The sequence below is a fragment of the Thermobia domestica genome, chromosome 13 (genome assembly GCF_964235325.1).
Source record: "Thermobia domestica chromosome 13, izTheDome1.hap1.1, whole genome shotgun sequence".
NCBI lineage: Eukaryota > Metazoa > Arthropoda > Insecta > Zygentoma > Lepismatidae > Thermobia > Thermobia domestica.
Window position 1 is genome coordinate 118,455,624 of NC_137466.1, and position 15,207 is coordinate 118,470,830.

General features: G+C 36.1%; 1 protein-coding gene across 4 annotated transcripts in view; it reads left to right on the plus strand.

The window, feature by feature from the left end:
* PIP5K59B (Phosphatidylinositol 4-phosphate 5-kinase 59B) overlaps window positions 1–15,207 on the plus strand; it is a 296,829-nt gene that overhangs the window by 133,743 nt on the left and 147,879 nt on the right. For all 4 annotated transcript variants that reach the window (XR_014128028.1, XR_014128029.1, XM_081736326.1 and 1 more), the window contains exons 3-4: window positions 835–969; window positions 11,505–11,753. Coding sequence is in view for 2 of the 4 variants with exons in the window: in XM_081736326.1 (XP_081592452.1) it covers window positions 835–969; window positions 11,505–11,753 (384 nt within the window). In the remaining 2 variants the exon portion in view is untranslated. The remainder of the gene's footprint in view (window positions 1–834; window positions 970–11,504; window positions 11,754–15,207) is intronic.

The window sequence follows — 15,207 nt, forward strand, 5'->3', positions numbered from 1 at the left end:
ATTCTAAGGTTCTGTGTCTTCATCGAGTGTTGAACTTGGGATCTTCTAATCAGAAAATAAGTAGTAGTCAGTCTGTTACAGAAAAGAACTTGAATATTAATAGAGGCACAATAGGGTTTATAAAGTGTGTCTACTATGGCATTATTATGGCATGTGCACAGAATTGTTCAGAAATGAAATTTCATAATATACTCTGTCTTTAAAATCAAGTTTTTTTTTTTTAATTTTTAATTTTTTTTTAACAAGAAAGGAAACACTAGAATGTGGGAAGTAATACGCGGAGGCAATTCCTAATTTGACTGTAACCCTCTTCTTGGTTTGTAGTCACATCACTTTAAAATTTATTTTTCTAAACGAAGTACATTGTTTTAAAATTCAGCGAAGGTTGAAAAGAAATTAAATTGGTTTGTAAGATTTAATCAACATGCTAAAGTTAAATAATTTTTTGGAGCTGGGGAAGTAATATGTCATAATGTACTTTTAGTTTTTTTTCTTGGTTTATAAAGTAGCCAGAGTATTACTAACAGAGAAGAAACTAAATAAAAGTAAGAAAGTATATATCGAAATATTTTTGAAATGAGTTATTTTGAGGATTCAGCGGTACGAACTTGGTATTGGCAGAAATATTTCGTTTTCTTTGTCATACATATCATATTATGTATAGCTTTTGTAATCGCCATCCATGCTTTTTCAAAGGTATTCATACAACCGTAGATAGGACATTTAATATTTTGACTAGGAGAAGTGTAACAGTTTGTGCTTGAAAATTTACCTACAGCTATGTTTTTTTTCTGTTCCTTTATCAAAGTAAAATAATACATGTATTTATTTCAGACTGAAGCTGGTCAGGCCATGAACTCATCCGGGCAAAGGCACACAGGAACGAGCATCACACGGAATAAATCCGAAAGGGAGAGAAAAATAGGCCATCGAAGAGTTGGTGTCGGAGGGGAAATAACATATAAAAAAGTAAGTATAATAGCTTTCAAACTCACTGCTTTAATTTTACGCACTTTAAATTAGAAAATGAATGTTGTTTCAAAGAATTTTGAGCGATCATACACTGAACTTAATTCCTCAAAGTCAAAAAGTTGCACATTACTAAAATATCTACTATTAGATGTGCTTATTTTCCACCAAATGAAACATTATAGATTCTTGAGCGTCTTAAATTTAAGTAATAGTTTACTTCAAATGTAGGATCATTTAGGAACTAAGAAAATGAAGTAAAATAATTTGTTTCATTTCCTATATAAAAGTATTCTACTCCGAGTTTCTAGCTTTTTAACTTCCAAAATGTGTAGCGTAATGTAACTTGAAATCACTTTCTGCACTGAGGTTATACGGGACATGGAACTCCAGCTTAAAGTGGGATCTTAACCGTATGTACACATGGTTATGAGAATAATAGAAACACCTGAAAAAAGTGAAACTTACCAGATTAGTATGATTAGACCATCTTTCGAGTTCAGAACAGCGACATGGAGTCAAGTCATTAGAGGTCTTGTATGATAGTATACCATTCTGCATGCAGTGCATCACTCAGTTCCGTGAGAGAGGATGGAGGCGGAAATTGCATCGATTCATGTTTCCAAAACGGACCACAGATGTTCAGTTATGTTCAGGTCAGGGGATTGGTCGGGCCAGGGAAGGTGTTCATCTTTATCTCGATGTCCTCAAACTTGGCACGAATAGCTCTAGTTGTGTAACTGGCGTATTATCATCTTGTAATATGGCGTCATAGCCCAGTAACAACAACATAATATGCATGTGGTTTCATAAAATGGTGACATAATCACGGAAAGTGAAGTGACTCGAGTGGTAAGCGTCAACACAGGACTCGCTGAAAATAAGATACACAGAGCTGTCGCGATGTTTCGCGGTTGGGCGGAGACACTGCGTATCAAAGCTTTTTTAGAATACACAAATCGACCATTTAACACATTTCCAGTCATAAGCGGTTTATGTTGCATGTTCGCTTGCGGCACCGTTGGCGTCATGCTGAAGTGTTATATTTCGTTGCATCAGTGGTTTCGCTGTATAGCCTGTCTTTGTTCTGACAGCAAACGGCGTCAGGATCGAGGGTCAGGTCTTGATGGTGCACCTCGTGCACGAGAATCAATAAAAAGAGATAGGAACTACGGGCAGGGTGCCTTGTTAGGCGGAACCTGTCCATCAAATAAGCTAAACAGCCGCAGGCATGCCCTTGATGCATGCAATAATAGTGTGGTGGTAGACCACTAGCTCTCAATATCGACACAGGCTATGGGAGATTCTGCGTAAGTTCATTCGTCAATTCTGAGTGCTAATACGCTTTAGTACTCGACGGGATCTGCCACTGAGGGTTTTCTTCCGATCACTGCTTCTGTTCGCCAATGTGGATTTATCATGAGTTTCGAAGGCCGTCATTTTGGACACTGTCCTTTGTGACGTTTCCAACATACTTGTCACTTTAATTACGGTCGCACCACATAGCCGAGAGCAAACAATTTTCCCTTTACAGAAATCAGAGGTCGTCAATTTTACACTTTCACCGCCTGCTTAGTTCACGACATACTGCTGCTGTTCTGCTCCGCACTTAGTACGGAGTTTGTCCTTACATACCACCACCACCAGCACGACAATGGAGACAACTCAATAATAGTCCTGTGGGTGGTGAATTGATTGGTACACTCATGTCCAAGATTATTGTCACGTATCTATAACTGTCTTCTTGTAAGAATATAATTTGATAATGATTTTGCAAGGTACTTCTAATACTGATACTATGTGTATAATCGAGAAATGTGCAGTATTTTTGTGATAAATTTCATAGGAAAAGAATTATGAATTCGAAAATTATAATGAGTAAAATAAAATGTTGCTAAATGAACAAGAAAATTTTATTTTCGTTTTATTGTTCTTATTTACTGCTCTTTTGACATGAAATTTGCCACATACATGTCTTTGCCGATTATACACATACTAGCATTATAAGAAATAACGGACGAATTCGTTATCAAATTATATTCCTAGAACAACATATTTATAGACACGCGACAATAATTTTGGACATGAGTGTACATTAAAAAAGGAATGTATACTTCCAAGAAAGAAAGAAAAGAATGCTGGCTATTTTGTACATAATACTTGGGAATGTTACGGTAATAATAAAGTAATATAATATCAAGAATGAAAATGTCAGTCATTTTCATCAAATATCAAAAAACACATAAACACAGAGGAGGTGTTAATTGTCATTCAGTTGAAATAGATATAATTTATGAAATAAGTTAAAAGCAATTCAGGCAAATTTAACATTTCCTCCCCCCTTGATGATGAATGTAAAGGATAAGGGTTGGTATTTCTAGGTTTAATACTAAAGGTTGAAAGAAGCTTGCTCTGCCTTTGTTTTTTAGGTTGAGAAAGAAGTATTTGTTAAGTTCAGGGTAAAAGTTCATCATATTGATGACGTAATGAGCTTTGATAGCTTCACAAGCAAAAATGTAGTAGAGGACTGACTCAGGATCGGTTGATGATTGATTGGAGTTTAACATCTCTTTTCAGCATGAAAGGTATATCTAGGGTACATGAGACGGGAGTTGCTGATTGAAATGGGACTCCCCTTATCGTACGTACGAAACCACGCTTGCAGATAGTACGTGCATTAATCACTTGACTACTAAAGGGCATGATTGGTTTTGGAATGGAGAGCATTTTTACACTCTTTCATCTTAAATTTATGATTAATATCTTCTGTATAAGAAGTCTTAATCTTGTTCATTCTCATGATTACTCCTTTCATAAATAAAAGTAAAATTGCCCCAAACAAACACAGATTAGTAATAATAAGCGTTTCGGTCTGATTAGTTTTATTTATTTAAGTTTCTTATACATTATGGAAAATATTGACGCAACTCAAGATGATTGCTTGTTTATCAGTTATATGCAGGGTGTTTCAAAACAACACCGACAACGTTTGGGAGGTGATTTCTGACACCAAGATAAGGCAAAAAGTATAGACCAACCTGGGTGCACAAATGCTTTCTTTTGGAGTTATAGGCTGCCGAAAACATGAAAAAATGAACTTTAAAGGTCCATAGATCCAAAACTATGGGACCTACCGTAGTCGCGTCAAGACTTCACGTAGGAACTAATACGTGGACTATCTAAAAATACATATTTCAGAATCCTGCGGTATTCACGCAACAATTTTTGTAGAGCGAGTTTGGCTACGGTCATATAATTTGAACTACTCACCAACTGCCACTATAAAAATTGTTGCGGAAGGACCGCAGGATTCTCAGACATGGGTATTTGGATAGGGCACATATTAGTTCCTAAGTGAAGTTTTGGCCCGACTAGGGTAGGTCCCATGGTATTGGAGCTGTGGTCCTTTTAAAGTCCATTTCTTCATTTTTTCGGCAACCTATAACCCCGGAAGGAAGCATGTGCACCTAGGTTGGTCTATACTTTTGGTCTTATTTTGGCGTCAGGAATCACCTCCCAAACGTTGTCGGTGTTGTTTTGAAACACCCTATATATATACACGGGCTCACAAAAAAAATCTTAAAACATTTCATACAGAACACGTAAGATTGGCCCTCCACTGTACAACGCGTGTTGTGGTTGCCCGATCGTTTTTTGTTTTCAGTGTGTCATGTGGACCTTCCTCTTCCGTCAGCAGTAATCCGTTCACCTGTGAGTGTCGTGGTGTGAAAGTGGTGCGGTAAATGGGCGACCTGACGGACTTCCAAAGAGGCATGATTCTTGATGCCGTCTGGTTGAAGCTTCAGTGGCAACAGTGGCGAACATTGTAGGGCTATCGAAAGGCACTGTGTCCAATGTCACAAGGGCATACATAATTCATGGGCAAACGACGTCTGCAAAGCACAAGAGTGGTCAAAAGACAATCCTGTCAGATAGGGACCGGAGGGCATTAAAACAGATTGTAGCAGCTAAAAAGAAGACCACTGCAATGAAAATTACGTCTGAACTCAATTCTGACCTTCAGAACCTGGTTTCATCGAAAACAGTGCGACGGGAACTTCATAAAATGAAAATTCATGGCAGTGCCGCTATCGCCAAACCCCTAGTCACAGCAGTAAATGCGAAGAAGCGTATCCAATGGTGCAAGGACCACAAGGCGTGGACTCATGAGCAGTGAAAACACGTAATGTGGTGCGATGAATCGACCTTCACCTTGTTTTCAACAACCGGTCGTATTTACGTATGGAGAACACCGTCGCAGGCCTATGATACAGACTGTCTGCTCCCAACTGTAAAGCATGGAGGAGGTGGTTCTGTTACAGTATGGACAGTAAGTAATATGGTAGTTTTCCGCAGGTCCAATCATAGCCCTGCATGAAATGATGAATGCTAAGGCGTACGAGGCCATTTTGGGGGACCAGGTTTTACCTATTGCCCAAATATTGTTCCCAGATGGTGATGGCATCTACCAGGATGATTTGGCACCCTGTCACGCTGCAAAAACGGTGAAATCATGGTTTGAGGAGCATAACCAGGAGCTATCACACGTCTCCTGGGTCCCACAATCACCAGATCTAAACATCATTGAGTCATTGTGGTCTGAGTTAGAAAGGCGTGTTCGGTCTCATTACCCTCCACCAACATCCCTTAGGGAACTGGAGCATGTTTTGGAGGAACAATGGTACAAAATTCCGCACACTACGATTCAGGAGCGGTATACGTCCATTCCACGTCTGATCCAAGCTGTTTTGGACGCAAAAGGAGGCCCCACACGATACTAGGTATGATTTTCACACTTTTGCAAACGTTTTAGATTTTTTTGGCCAACCCCTATATATATATATATATATATATATATATATATATATATATATATATATATATAATCATGATGGTTTGTCTTCTAAAGGAAATGAAAAATATGAACGTATGATATTTCTAATATATAAATATATGCTTCTTTGTTTCACTAAAAGTAATTAAAAGACAAATTACCATGGGAAATGGTATCTGGATTTGCATGACATTTTTGAAAGAACTTAACGTCACAGGATTTTCAATTCCAAATATGAGAAAGAATTATATAATCTGTATGACACTAGTTATGAGTCCTCGTTTACAGCGAAGTACGATAAAGAAATCATTCGTTTTCTGAAGCTATTCGCGGGAGGTTATCATTTTGATCACTTCCGGTGCCTAATATACAAAACAGTTCTTTTTGCGTAATTATGATAAGCCAAAAGATACTCTTATCTTTGCATCGTATATATAAAGACAAGTTAATTGAACCGCAGAAATCAAATTCCGCAACTTCCGGTTTTTTGTGTTATACATCAGTATTGTTTCCAGAACAAACTTTAAAATTATTCTCGTCTAAGGCTGAAACACAAGTTTGGGTAGAATAAAGTACTTAAAATTGTGGTTGATACGAACTCAGAAGTTGGACTTGCTTAGGCAGGATAGAGCATTCACCTCTAGTACCAGGAGTTCCTGAATCGATCCCATCATGTATCAAGTGAACTTTGTAGTGAACAAACATAAAGTACTTGAGTTTTCTCGGGGTTCCACTTCCTCCCACTTTGTTCATTTCACAATTTCATTCATTATCATCATCATCTCTCTTAGTCTCGGTGCATAATCGTGGAACGTTAAACTATTTATTTAAAAAATAGAAAATTTGCAGAAAACCAATTTTGTCAAGTTTTCTACACATAGTGAGCTGAGATGCTACAACTGATGAAAGGATCCGGGGGGTGCCAGGTGGCATATTCATTTAGATGTTGGGCTCAGTGGTAGAGCGTTCACCTCCGGTGCTTGGGGTCCCTGGTTCGATCCCAGCTCGCGCCGTGTGGACTTTGAGGTGGACAAACACCGTGCTCGTGGGTTTTCTCGGGGTTCTCCCGTTTCCTCCAACTTTCTTCATTCCACCATTTCACTCATTTCTCATCATCACCGTCTCCTTTAGCTTAACTGGCATAACCGTGGGATGTTAAACTTAAAGATTTCATTTCATTTTTCATTTAGATGTTGGTTAGTATATTATCTCCTATTATTCATGTAATTCTTGATCCTCAATGGTGTCAGATGTCGATATGATTGGGTTATGTATGTAAAACATTTATTAGTACGAAGGGAAGTCAAATAGAACCCAATATAATTTTTCAGAATTTTATATAAATAAATTCTCTACATAGTGTCCTGAGTTTGTGACATGTTTCACCAATCTACTGGACAATTTCTGGATGCCGACCTCAAAGAAAGAAGGAAAAAAAAAAAGTAACATTTGTACAGCCAGACACACGAGCTATTCTAATCCAACGTTTGTTTTCGAATCGGTGTCCTTGCAATGCTTCTTTCAGCAGGCCAAATAGAGTATAGTCGCAGGGCAATAAATTAGAAAATGTTCTGGATGTCCAATGCAATTCTCCAGGTTTTCCCCTGTTAAAGCAGCGGTGTGTGGCCTTGCGTTGTCGTGCAAAATTAACACGTTGCGGATTTGTTTGTGGCGTAGTTTGTTGCGATATGCGGTTCTTGCCTGGACTAAAAGGTGAAAGTAATATAGTGCATTCACAGTTCGTCCTTCATGCTGGAAAACCACTAACAAAATGTCCACAGGATCCCAAAATACGACTGCGAGGACATTTCCAGCACCCAGGCGTGTTCGGACATTCCTAGCCCAAGTTCTTTTGTTTTTGGATGAGAAGACGAGGAACCCATTTGGCAGACAATTTCCAGACGTTTAGTTCTATAGTGATTATGGCTTAAACACTGCCATAGCTTATTTCTAACGCAGAAGCGATTGATTCAATTGTTATGTACCCATGTGCTTCAATAAGGGCACAAACAGCACAAATGTTGTCTGCGTGTGATGTTTGTTTGTGGTCGTCTGCTGTGAGCTTAGTTTTCTACAGCTACCCGTCTCGCCACAAACCACATATGCGACCCATACACCTGGGTCTGTGAAAGGCTCTCCAAACTAAGCATGAATTATTCTGAAAATGTCCGAGGGTTTGGTGCCTTCTTTCGCCTAATCACTATCACTGTGCTAAGTTGATAATGCTCTATGCTACGGACATGTATAACTCTTGCTCACTTTGGGCGTACTGATACGAGCTATAGCTCTGTACTGTGGGGGCGCATCAGACTCCGCCTCCACACATCCCCACCAACATCCTATCCATGACACATATGTTCACTTCCAGTGCCGCTACATTGAAATTCCAATTCACAGTTGTTTTTCCCTCGTAAATTTATCACGGGGACAAGACAAATTGTAAGACAGGGTTCTTACAAATCTGGAAAACTGAGAAAACAGGGAAAAGTCAGGGAAAATGAAACGAAGGTCAAATGTCAGGGAAAATGTGCCTAACCTGGAAATCAGGGAAAATTGGGGATTTTTCTCAGGAAATGAAACTATTTAAGATAAGTCAATAATTCAGTCATTATTTGTTGAAAGAAGCACTACAAATAAATGATTTTCGTTGAGTTTTAGGAGTTGTATTTATAGTATGTCAACTTGTTAAGTAAAGTAGTTTACTTCATGTACAGTTGTACACAACATTATTTCTAATATTAAGAATGTAATTTATGGAGGTATTTTGATTTTTTTTTTACACTTCACGTTGTAAATTGTGGCATTTCTTTCTGTTAGGAACATGATAATGTAGAGTGCTTTTAAGTAAATGAGGGTAATTTGCTACTACCCAATGGTTTTTCACACCGTAATAAACTGTAAACATTTTAAAAAATATATATGATAAAATTTAAACGCCGCTGTCCGATGGAGAAGACTGAGAGCAAGCTCTAGAAATTAAAAGTAACCTGAAAACTCCAAAGATTGTTATATAATTCGGGGTAGAAAAAAAAATACATTGGGAAGCTTAAAGATGTCAAGGAAGTAGATAAGTGCAGTTTCTTCAGTGATTGTCAAAAATTTTTGATAGGCACTATGAAAAAAATACTCGAAAAACGTTCTCTTAGATATCCTCTTACTCATGCCATTTCATGCCTTGATCCTGAGGTTTTCTTGCACAAACCTAAAACTGCCTGGATAAGGATGACGAAGTGCTTAAAAATACTCCATTAGTCGTTTCGTCTCGATGATGATAAAGGTTCTAAGTGGCAAAAATGAATTCAAAAACCTGTAGAGTCTTGTGAAAATGACATGGATTATTTCACATGGAAATGCAAGCGTAGAGTCTGGTATTTCTATTAACAAAAGTTTATTGGTAGAAAATTTACAAGAGGCTTCTTCAGTATCCCAACAACTGGTAAATTGTTTGGCCTACATAGGTGGAATTAGATGTCTCAGTGCTTCAGATCCAGAACTCTTAACTTCCTGTAAAAGGTGCGAGAACAAGATACAATTCGGCTTTGGAAGAAAGAAAGAAAGAAAAAAAAAATGAGACGTCTTAGGAAATACTTAAACGGAGGAAAATGGCTAAGTTAAAAGATCTATTGCAATTGGGATGTATTGCAATAACTGAAAAAAATCGGTTCAAGAAAATAGAGGTTAGGAAGTTGGCATGAGCAACTGTAATGTTTGCTCCCCATAACTTTCATTACGTTAAACTTTCAAGTATTTTTGCGTTTGAGGGAAAAAGACCCCCCCCCCCCTCCTTAAAAAATATAACAAGAAAACGATTGGAATCAAAGAAATTGAAATTGAGATCAAAATTTTAAAGCAGTCAATCTAAGTAACTGAAACAAGTAACCATAGATATTATTGTAAAAAGCTTAACTCAGTATGATATTCTTATTCCGTAAAAAATACGAAAACTCGATTTAGGGGCCATTCAAAAATTTTATAGCTCCTGATCCAAAAAATAATTATCGGCCAATATCGCAATCTTTCGATGAATTTTTGATCATTCCTAAAATTCTTGACCAAGGTCGCAATCTTTTGATCCATTTTTTGGATCATTCCTAAAATTCTTGTTACCTTTTAATATATTGTATAATATGTGGAACATAATAAATTTATGTTTTATTGTGATAACAATTAGGATCTAGTGCAATAACTGAAAAAAAAAAAAAAATCGGTGCAAGAAAATATGGAATTGGCATGGGCAGCTGTAACGCTTGCTCCCCATAACTTTCATTATGTTAAATTTTCAAATATTTTTGCGTTTGAGGGAAAAAGAATCCCAATTTGCAATCTCACAGTTGCACATACATTTATACATTATTGTTTCATTTTCTCATTTCATTGAATTCGAAGAAATATTGAGAAATTCCATTAAAGTGTTGTTTTTCCGTTTGTTTACTAAATTTTTAGGAGCGCGTCTTATTTTCTTCGAAATTAATAGAAGCAATTTGTTGACATTTTTGGTAAGAACTCTTTAAGTTACAGTTGCTCATTGTGGAGAAGGAAGGCCAATTTCTTAGTTTATATATATAAAGAAATTTAACGTTAATGTGTAATATTATTTAAAGATGTCTTATAAAGTTTCTTCACTAGCTCAAATACCAATTCTTTGGTTAGCTTACATTTGTTTGTTTGTCTTTGTATGGGTCTGTGTTTGCTGTTCAGTGTTGCAAACGAAAAGTTGCTGATCTTTTGCAGCACACAGGTTGAGAATCACTGGCCTAAGTCTTTATTTAGCTTTTACAGGCATTCATCATCAGTACACCATTATCTTATTAAATGTCGCGGGTCAGGGAAAATGGTTGGTCTTGAACCGGAAATCAGGGAAAAAGTCAGGGAAAATGATAAAAGTAATTTTGTAAGAACCCTGCAAAGATTGCATCAAGTAATATGATCATTTTGAACTGTATTTTTCTTTCTGTATCTTCTAATTAGTAAACCTTATGTCTTCCTGCCACATAATTTTTTTTAAATGTTTCTGTGATGCAGAATCTGATTCAGAGAGCTAAATGAAGCAAATAACATATAATTCAATGTTCAGGTATTCTTTTTTATTCGAATACTAACCTGTGCACTAATCTTCATAATTGTGTACATATTACTGTCTTAAGCCTTGAAGATCACACTACGTATCGAGTGTAGTACGTCTTCCGTTATCATTAACATGACAACCCTTTATGTTATGAAGGAACTCTATTCACATTTCGTATTTACACATCAACAAATGATAGATATGACTGTATCCATTATGTCAGTGGGTATAATCGATAAAATAATTACAAGGTGACTAACCTTTAACTAGATTAACACCAGAAACATTGTATCGTAATTTATATGTCACTTTCATAGCTAATTGTTAAAATACTGAGAAACAAACACTGATATTGAATATGATTATCCAAGAATAATGGAAACCCATCGTGTTTCTTTATGGAACATTTAAATTTAATATTACTTTCCAATTATATAGTTTAGTAAATCATCCATTCAGAGTGTTCATTCTAATAGAATTTAGAATTAAGAGTTCGGATTTCATTTCAATCGTGTTTGTCTTTTCGGTGTTTAGGTAGGTTAATATTTTGATAAGTTGTACTCTCAGTTGGTTTATGTATTTATTTTTCTTTATTAACATAACAACCATAAAAGCAATAATACATTTTCTTTTCAGATTCAAACGTCACAGATTATGGGTTCAATCCAGTTGGGTATCCAGCATGCGGTAGGTAGTCTTGCATCAAAGCCTGAGAGAGATCTCCTTATGCAGGATTTCATGACTGTCGAAACAACAAATTTCCCCTCCGAAGGGTCCAATCACACCCCTGCTCATCACTACTCCGATTTCAAATTTAAGACGTACGCTCCGATTGCATTCCGATATTTTAGGGACCTTTTTGGAATTCAGCCTGATGATTTTTTGGTAAGTATATCTGTTTAGATCTTTTATAGTTAATGAAAGATGAATTTTTTTCCTTATTTTTATTTGCAACCTATAAGACAAAAATATTGTCTACAGGAGATAAAAATTAGTAACCTGTTTTGCTTATGAGCAGCTGTAGATATACTCCTAATATCTAAGGAAGACCAACGAAGAAAAAGCGTGTGCACGAGGATGTTTATTTTTTCTAATATTTTTACACATATACGTAATGATGTGGTATTATTAGTAGAAGAATAATATTTTAAAGTTTGTAGTATAGGGTTCCTATTTGTCAGAGAAGTGAGGGAAAATGATGTAAGTCAGGGAAGATCAGGGAAAAAATCGGAAATCAGGGAAAGTCAGAGAAATTTTATAACATATATTTGTTCTAACATTAATTGTACACGAATTTCAGCTTAGCCAACCATTAATGATCACAGTATGGGTGGTTGCTCAAATTTTTATGGGAGGTAGGTGGAATGTACATTTGAGCAATTGATTACTATTTATTTCTGTAGAATAAACGTTTTCATATATAAACATTCACCATTATTTATTCCGCATTTATATGTCAACGTCATCTAACACTTGTCCTGAAAATCAGGGAGAAGTCACGGAAATAGATTTCTTCAGAACAGTAGGAACTCTGTAGTATATGATTTCAGCTATAAAAGGTAGATCCTAATTACTAAAAACTTAGTGTTACAGAAGGTAGATAAATGACCGATTCCATTTCAAATCGACCAGGCAAACTACAATTGGTCCTCTTCATAGTCTCCGATTTCATTTATTTATTTATTTATTTTTTATATGGGATCTACATGCAATATTATTAGACCCATATTTTTTTCTTTTTGCTGAAAAAAATTTTTTCCTTCGATATACAGCCTTCCAAAATGGCTGCCCTTCTCTCGGATTGCTCGAAAAACTGAAAAACATGTCAAATTAAGTTTCTGTTGTAGAGAAACGAGTGTACTTAGTAACATAATCGCAATAGCAGGAAGAGTATAAAGTTTATGTTTCGGTGGAGGGACAAAATTCGCCTATTGGTCCAATAGGAATCGCGCAATTCACTCGCAATGTTGCCAACTTTGGTGAATTTTTTTGCTAACTTAAAAACATTTTTTTCTGTCCTCACGAGCAATATCAACCATCCGCTTCTAGTATCGAAATCTACTCCATAAGGTCTCTTGAAAATGTAAAGGACTTATGTTTCTGATTATTACATCCCACGTTATAGCATGATGAAAAGCTGAAAATTTCATTAAGACGCAATTTTCTCAAAAAACCCACCTTTTAAAAATCTGAATTTTTTACATGTATTGGAGAAGTACCTAAGTATTTAATATCCGTTAACCGTTCATGCGGCTACAGCCCCTAACATTCGCAATTAATTATTGAAATTTCGATTTTTGTACTTGAAATGTAAATACTTCCTATGGGCATTTAGATCCTATACACAAGGCGATTTGAAAGGGAGTATGAAAATTTTGAGAGATGAATCTTGAATCAAATCCAGTAGAAAAGTTCCTATAAACATGAGTCGAATTCCGCTTCGTTTTCCAGTTACAGGGCTTCCAACTCGGAACCCAAAATCGGTTTGGGACATTGGAAAATAATATATATATATATATATTTCGCGTTAAATCAGAAACTGTGTGTTAAAGCATTGATAAAGTTCAGAAAGTTGATTTGTATCAATATGATAATTTTCACGTGCGTTGCAATTCGGTTGGCAGTGTTGCCAACTTGGTAGAACTTTTATTTGTTTCCAAATGACACTGGGTGGTTTTTATTTGATATTTGGTATTCATTAATGATTGGTAACATCACATGAACCACAATTTTCCCCACATCACCACAGTTTTCGAAAACTTACATGTATTTCATTAAAAAGTTTATCTTGAGCGTTATTGATAGTTTGCAACATTAAGTGTGAATTTCACTTGATGTTTGCAATCATTAGTAAAACCAAAATGTCGAATAAAAACTACGTCTGTGTAAGTTGTAAGAAGAAGAAGAAGAAGAAGAAAATTTATTGCAAAACCTCTCGTAACTCCACGCATCAAGTTCGAACTTGTTCAAGAAGTTCTGCTGCAACCACGAAACAGTTTATTACGTAATTCAGTGTCGTGAACATCGTCCTAGTGTTCTTGGAACCATGATAATTGTTTTCACTGGTAACATAATATTGTAGTGCACTAGTTACAGTGTTTGTGTGAATAACAATGGAGAAGTCCTATTACAGTAAGGACCGTCTTAAATGTGTTGATTATTCTAAAAAGGCATAAGATAATTGTGTACAGAAAGAATTCTTGACTAAAATTTTATTTTGCGGTAAAATATATGTATTGCGTACAGCGACTCTGCCAAAACGTAGTATTAGAAGAGGATGATTATTTGTGTAAAGGGTGCTTTGAATATTTACTGTAAGTAACGTGAATGTATATGAGTTATTGGTGAGCGCGAAAGAAGGTGTAAAATAAAATTATGCACCAGCAAGTTAAAGAGTTTGTTCCTCTGAATGTAGATTTGCAAACCATTAACCAGACAGTTAACATGCTAAACATGAATGTGTCGCCATTAAAAACAGCCGTTAGACTACGGTGAAGGATTTTTCATACTGCCTTTCAAATCGCCTGGTGTACAGGACACAAATAATCATCCTCCCCTAATAGTACATTTGAGCAGACTCGCTGTACGCAATCCATATATTTTACCGCAAGATAAAATTTTTGTCTAGAATTTTTTCTGTGCACAATCCTCTTATGGCTTTTAAAATAATCAACACACTTAATACGGTCCTTACTATAATAGGACTTCCCCATTATTATTCACACAAACATTTAACTAGTGCCCTACAATGTCATGCTACCAGTGAAAATGTTCATGGTTGCAGAGAACACTAGGACGATGTTCACGACACCGAATCACACAAACTATCGCACAAGATAAAACCTTTCAATGAAATACATGTAAGTTTTCGAAAACTGTGGTGATGTCGGGAAAATTGTGGTTCATGTGATGTTTACAATCATTAATGAATACTAAATATCAAATAAAATCCAGGTAGTGTCATTTGGAAACAAATAAAATTTCTACCAAGTTGGCAACACTGCCAACCGAATTGCAACGCACGTAAAAATCATCATATTGATACAAATCAACTTTCTGAACTTTATCAATGCTTTAACACACAGTTTCTGATTTAACGCGAAGTATATATATTTTATTTTCCAATGTCCCAAACCGATTTTGGGTTCCGAGTTGGAAACCCTGTAACTCGAATACGAAGCGGAATTCGACTTATGTTTATAGGAACTTTTCTACTGGATTTGATTCAGGATTCATCTCTCAAAATTTTCATATCCCTTCCAAATAGCCTTGTGTATAGGATCTAAATGCCCATAGGAAGTATTTACATATCAAGTACAAAAATCGAAATTTCAATAAT